The sequence below is a fragment of the Limulus polyphemus genome, unplaced genomic scaffold (assembly GCF_000517525.1).
Source record: "Limulus polyphemus unplaced genomic scaffold, Limulus_polyphemus-2.1.2 Scaffold11957, whole genome shotgun sequence".
Classification (NCBI taxonomy): Eukaryota; Metazoa; Arthropoda; class Merostomata; order Xiphosura; family Limulidae; genus Limulus; species Limulus polyphemus.
In genome coordinates this window covers 352-6,701 of record NW_013677567.1, presented here as the reverse complement: position 1 = coordinate 6,701, position 6,350 = coordinate 352, and the positions used below count along the sequence as shown (strand labels likewise).

Here is a 6,350-nt window from a genome sequence, read left to right as displayed (position 1 = left end):
TAGGTGTCGGCAGTGGAAGAAATTTGGAAATCACTGGATTACAAACACTAGTTGAATAAAAAAAAATCCATTCCTTGGAACTAAGTATTAAAGAAAGTAACGTACCCTGAGAATTTCAGTTTTTAATATCGATTGAGGTTAGTTTATACACACATATACGTATATATACATATATATATATATATATATATACTTACATTTCAGTTGTCAGTACCGATTAAGGTTAGTTTATACACACAAGTACACACATACGTATATATATACTTACATTTCAGTTGTCAGTATCGATTAAGGTTAGTTTACACACACAAGTACACACATACGTATATATACTTACACACAAGTTTCTATCCACACTCCTTGTCGGAATCCCTCCACATTTACTACGATTTGCCAGAGTCCTTTTGTGTCCTTCACTCGAAGAGGAAACACTTTTCTTCTTATCAAAGGGCATTGTAAATCTCCGTTTTGCTTCGGCAGATGGCGTTCCGGAGCTTCTTCGTCTGTCAGACGTTTTGTTTTTAACAAGTCTGCGATCTTTTGATTGGAGGACAGCGCATCGAAAATAACATCTCTGCTTGACAAAAAAACACAGTATATATATTATCGATATTGGAAGAAACACGGGTGAGTCTGTAAGATGTTTTCACTGAAATATGCAATATATTATTGATTTTATCAAATACACTTACATAGTTGGAGGCCTGTTTGTTAGGGAACTCAACTCGCAATCTGTGGGTCGCGTGTTCGAACTCCGTCACCAAACATACTCGCCCTTTCAGCATTATACTGTGACGGTCTATTCCACTTTTCTTGGTGGTGTTGACTAACTGCCCCCCCCCCCTCTAGTCTATCACTTCTAAATAAGGGACGGCTAGAGCAGATAGACCTCGAGTAGCTTAACGCGAAATTCAATAAACAAATAAACAGTTGGATTAACGTGCCGGACTGTGGATCTGAGGTACTGTGTCTCGCGCCCCCGATACCTCACTTTAGGGCCACGTGTGACTGTCTGATAAAAGAGTTGGTGGTGGGTGTTGTTGACTAGCTGCCTTCCCTCTAGACTATCACTTCCAAATTAAAGACCGCTTGCGTAGATAACCCTCGAATAGCCTTGAGTGAAATTCAACAAACAAACACATTTAGTTGAAATTGTAACTTTCAACCTAAACGGTGACCCCTTTGATTCAGTTAGAACTTATAGCCATGTCTACTTTTGAACTACTGATCAGAGTTAGGAAAATGAGGTACTAACACTTCCTGCCGCAAGGGCTTTACCGGCTCTTGAAACCGAATAACGGTATTGATTCTCACTTTTATAACGCGCCCACAACTGAAAGTGGGGAATGTGTTCAGCAGTGTTATGTTTCTAACTTCAGTCCGCAGCCCGACACTTTAACTACTAGGCCACGTCCGTGGGGCATATTGGTTAATTTTATTTTCAGCGTTTTTAGATTTTCTTAAATATACCAGAGTTATCAATCTTAATATGTCCATCTCATTATCTTAGGCAGTCTTCATTACCTTAAATTCCCCTCCTCTGGCAAAATGTTTCCCTCCCTCCCTTCCAATGAGTGTTAAACAACAAATTAAAATATTTTAACGATACTTGATAGTATTAGTTTTATATGAACTTTTTTGACATACACTGGCCAACAAATAAAACCACTGTTATTGAGAGTTGTTTCAAGTTTTTGGAGAGAGATAGAAAAAAAAAGGGATCAAAATCATAATTCGAAGATATGAACAAAATAAAAAAAAATATTTCCTCTTTCCCATAATTCCACCAGTAACTCAGCGGTAAGCTTAAAGTTTTATAGCGCTAAAATTTGAGGCTCAAGCCTTGCTTTGGACACAGCTTGGATAATCCAATATGTACCTTTGAGCTAAAAAAGTAGGTTTTTCGAGGATGACTTCTAAATGGAGAAACCTGAAGGTATTTTAAATGTATAATAGTGGTGGTTCACTGTGTAACATTGTTTATGTGTCATCGACAATAGTATGATCTCTTTCTTGAGCTTGGTACTTACGATTGTACAGTTACTTTAGGAGCATTAGAGTCACGACCTTCTTGAAGTTTCCAAAAAAAAAAGAGTTATAATAAAACAGTTGAATGCTTTCTGCTTAATTCTTTACAAATGATAATTAAACAGAGTGGATACGAGAAAAGTTAATTTAAAACTGTATCATGAGTCCTTCATTTAAACCTAAAAACTACAGGACGCTATTTAGTGGATATACTTCAGAGGCGTCGGAGAGTTGTAATATCCCCACTTGACATATTTGACTTCTATAGCAACCATAAATTATACTATTATATTAATTTTCTGAGGGCATGCCCCCACAACCCCTAGATTGAGCTGTTTTTGGCACCTCCTTATACTTTCAATCTCTCATTATAAAACCTGGATATCTAGACAAGCACCCACACTTTACAACACCTTCCTACACCACTGTACTTCCAAATGTTGTTAAGCCTAGTTCAAATGTTCAGCAATATGTAATGAGTCATCATGATATGTAGTTTGTATAGAAAAGTGGAATTGACCTTTTTGTCTTATATTCAGGAAATTTAATTGGAAGAAATAACCAGGTAATATTTGGCTTAATTTAGGCGTTGTTGTTAGTTATCGTGATACGTTTGTTGTATATTTAGTTTGTTTATTGTTAAGCGCAAAGGTACATAATGGCCTATCTGTGTTGTGCTCACCACGGCTATTGAAACCCAGTGTTTAGGGTTATAAGCCTTCAGACTTATCGCTGAGCGACTGGGACTAAATTCAAAGCAAAACAAACAATAAGATGTGCACAACTTTAAAGTGAAAAAACCAATATGTGCACAACTTTTAAAGTAAAAAAACCAAGATGTGCACAGTTTTTAAAGTAACCTCCTTTAGTAAATAGAGCTGATCTTAAGTAGCTGCTACCTGATGGCTCAGTGACAAGTCTCACAGCTTACAACGCAAAAACTCGGGTTTCGATACCTGCGGTGGGCAGATCATAGATAGCCCATTGTGTAGCTTCGTTCTTAGACAAAAAAAACTAACGGACTTCGGTAGTTATTAGTTCAAAATGCTTTAACAATCTAATTAAGACAAATTCCTATATCCAGACAATGGTGATTCAATGTATACTAAAGAATAAAGTAAAACACTTAGATTTACCTTGGATAATCTTCATCTTCGAGGCAGTAGAGAGATGTGTTTTTAGCACACGTGGGAGTTTCATCAGTTTTGATGTTTTGTTCGCGATTTGATTCGCTACTTTTTTCAAAATGGGGACGAGTTTCGGTGAGGATTTGAACGGGAGAACCATGCTTGTCTGTGAATATCCTCGAATCAACTAAGACCGTTTGGTTTGCACCTGCAGGACCTCCCAAGCTGACTACTCGAAAGAACTTAAACACCGAAGGATGCTTAGAAGAACGGCCGTATTTCTGTGCAAGAGTCGCGCTTTTCATTTTATTGGGCGTGGCATCTGTTCTTGTATACTGTATGCTTCGCTTGGTGCGCTTCGAAAGCTGGACATCCTCTTCAGAAAACGAAACTCTGCTGGAAGATAGTTCAGTGTTCTTTTCTAGTGGACCCTTCAGAGATCCATCTTTACGTTTTTCGGGCATTTTTTCGTCAATTTTTCGCACACCTCTGTGTATGCTGCCCTGAATCCGGTCAGCTTTCTTGGTTGGTTTTCCGTCTTTACTTCCGGTCCGGAAGTCCAATATGGATAGTTCTTTATCACTGGGTAGATGGAAAGAATACGAGTAGCTTTCTCTCGGATTCGATCCGTTCTTTCTATATACTTCTTGCTCAGGAACAGGTAAAACTGGCTTTCGAGCACGTAGCAAGCGTTGTGGAAGGGGTAGGGTGTCTTCTTCCCGTCGATAAGAGATTATTGGCTCACCAGGGAGACGACGATTATTTACCAAGTCTTCGTAGGTATAGCCTGTCGTTTTATGCTCCAGGCTGTCGTCGGACAGGGCTTGATAAGATGGATGAGTATGTGGTGAATGTACGTCTGTAACGGATGACGTGGGAGCTGGTGGGTGATAACGGTATTCTTGAGCATAAGGAGAACTGGAGTGTTTGGCTGATGTTGAAGATGGAAGCCTAGCTGACTCTACGTATCCTTCAGATGAAGAAGGTTTGGGGTAGTATACACTTTCTTCACGTTGTTGCTGTTCTGAACTCTGTTGTTCTACTGGTCTGATCTTTTCCAGGAAACTAGTATCAGTGTCAATAAGAGAATCAAAAGAACTTGGAATCTTATAAAACGTCCCAGTTTGGCTTCCAGAGAAGGCGGGGCTATAGGCGTTATTGAACTGACTATTTTTCACAGGGGGTGGTTCGGAAGAACTCCGCGCTTTGTCTGACTCTTCTTTATCGGTTGTACGGCTGTCATAATTATAGGGAGAAGTGCCAGCGTATTTTTGATTATCATAATACTGCACTGAAAGTGGAGGTCTGGCTTCATAACTCTCACGCGATGGGTTCTGATACTCTCGGGATTCTTTTTCATAAACAGGTTCAGGTTGTTGTTGAAGATAACGTGGTTCAGGTTGTTGAGCTATTGGGTAAGACAGCTGGTCAGACTGAATCTCTCTGGAGTCCGAGTAAGGGGCTTGTACTGAATACTGTGGTGTATTTCGGTCGACAGAGGGTTCGGGACGGTATTGCGGTGTAAGTGACTCTTCTGGTACTTCTTCTTGTCTTTCGTACACATAGGCAGGTTGTTGAGGAGGAGGCTGATACTGTCTTTCACCTGAGGTGTTTGGAGAATTGTCTTCGTCACCTCGATTGTAATATGATGCAGCTTCCTGAGAAGAATCAATGTACTTTACATTAACAGGTTTTTCAGGTAACTGCTCGGGGATCTCTTGTCTTGAATAGTATATTGGTTGTGATGGAGGACTGCGGTTCTCTAACTGTGTATATTGACCTGGTTGTTCCTGGAGTGGTTTTCTTTCAAACTGAGGTTGTCCAACCTCATAGTACGTCTGTGGTACTTCTTGGGAGTTGAATTGGCTGGATGAAGGTTGGTCAGAAGATGGATACTGTTGTTCTGTAAATTCCCTGGATGGTGGATAAAGTTGGTAAATATTACCGTTTTGTGTCGATTGTTCTTCACTAGGCTTTATACGTGTTCCATACGGTTGGGCTTTATAGGTAGGGCCTGTTTCGCCCTGATATCCTACGGCTGGTTCAGCGCCAATATAATGTTGTGGGTATTTAGTGTCTTCCTGTGTTTCAGGATTAGTTGGTCTCTCATTGTACTCAGGGTATTCAGCAACTATTACTTCAGGTCTTGGATGAGGTATTGACCTTTGGTCATAACCTTCTATATATCTATGACCTGGACCATGTTGTGGATGTTCGAGACTAGAAACGGGGGCCTTGTCTGCCAGTTCAGAGGGAGACCTCCCTTCCAGATCCCCAGAGGGTCTCTGAACAGGTATTTCGTAGTGAACAGGAACAGGAATTGGTATTGGTCTCAATTCATAATCCACTCCTGCGATGGGAACATCTCGAAAACTGAGGAAGTCGCGAACAAAATCTGGCATAGAGTCGCCATGACCTAGAACATTTTGTAGTTCTGGAGGATCATCCGTCACAGAGAGGTAGGTAAGTGTCTTTGGACTTTTGTGTTGCTGAGCTAACACCATGACTGAACATAGTTGTACAGAAATTATCAGAAAGAGGGTTGCAGTAGCCATGGTTACCTACATGCAAAGTAAGTGAATAATATAGATTAATATGAACTTCAGAATAACAGGGTTGAAGAATTTTACACGAAAATATATCTGTTATTGGCTATTTACAAACACAATAAAACGCTTTTACAGGAAGATTAGCGATTCATTTTTGTGAAATACGCAGGTCAAATCAATCATAACTGAAAACCGGCCTCAAACTGTAATTTAGTGACGCTATGAAAACAGGACGTGAAATCAGCGTAAAGTCATTACTTTCATAACAATGAAATATCTACCATTATTAATCATTACTTACATGTTTCATTGTTAATAATGGTAGATATGTAAGTAATGATTGTTTCATTGTTAATTATCTACCATTATTAATCATTACTTACATAACAATGAAACATCTACCATTATTAGTCATTACTTACATAACAATGAAATATGTACCATTATTAATCATTACTTACAAAACAATGAAACATCTACCATTATTAATCATTACTTACATAACAATGAAATATCCACCATTATTAATAATTACTTACATAACAATTAAACATCTACCATATTTAATCACCTTTCAGGAAAACTGGGTTGCAAGTCACATATAAGCTATATTCAAAGGTTAAATAAATATATAAGGGAATTGCAG

General features: G+C 39.0%; 1 protein-coding gene across 1 annotated transcript in view; it reads right to left on the bottom strand.

The window, feature by feature from the left end:
* LOC106476886 (arginine-glutamic acid dipeptide repeats protein-like) overlaps positions 1-5,710 on the bottom strand; it is a 7,283-nt gene extending 1,573 nt beyond the window's left edge. Inside the window, exons 1-2 of the mRNA XM_013937502.2 lie at positions 3,165-5,710; positions 338-574 (exon numbers count right to left, since the gene is read on the bottom strand). Coding sequence (XP_013792956.2) covers positions 338-574; positions 3,165-5,710 — 2,783 coding nt within the window. The remainder of the gene's footprint in view (positions 1-337; positions 575-3,164) is intronic.
* Between the last annotated feature and the right edge of the window lie 640 nt (positions 5,711-6,350).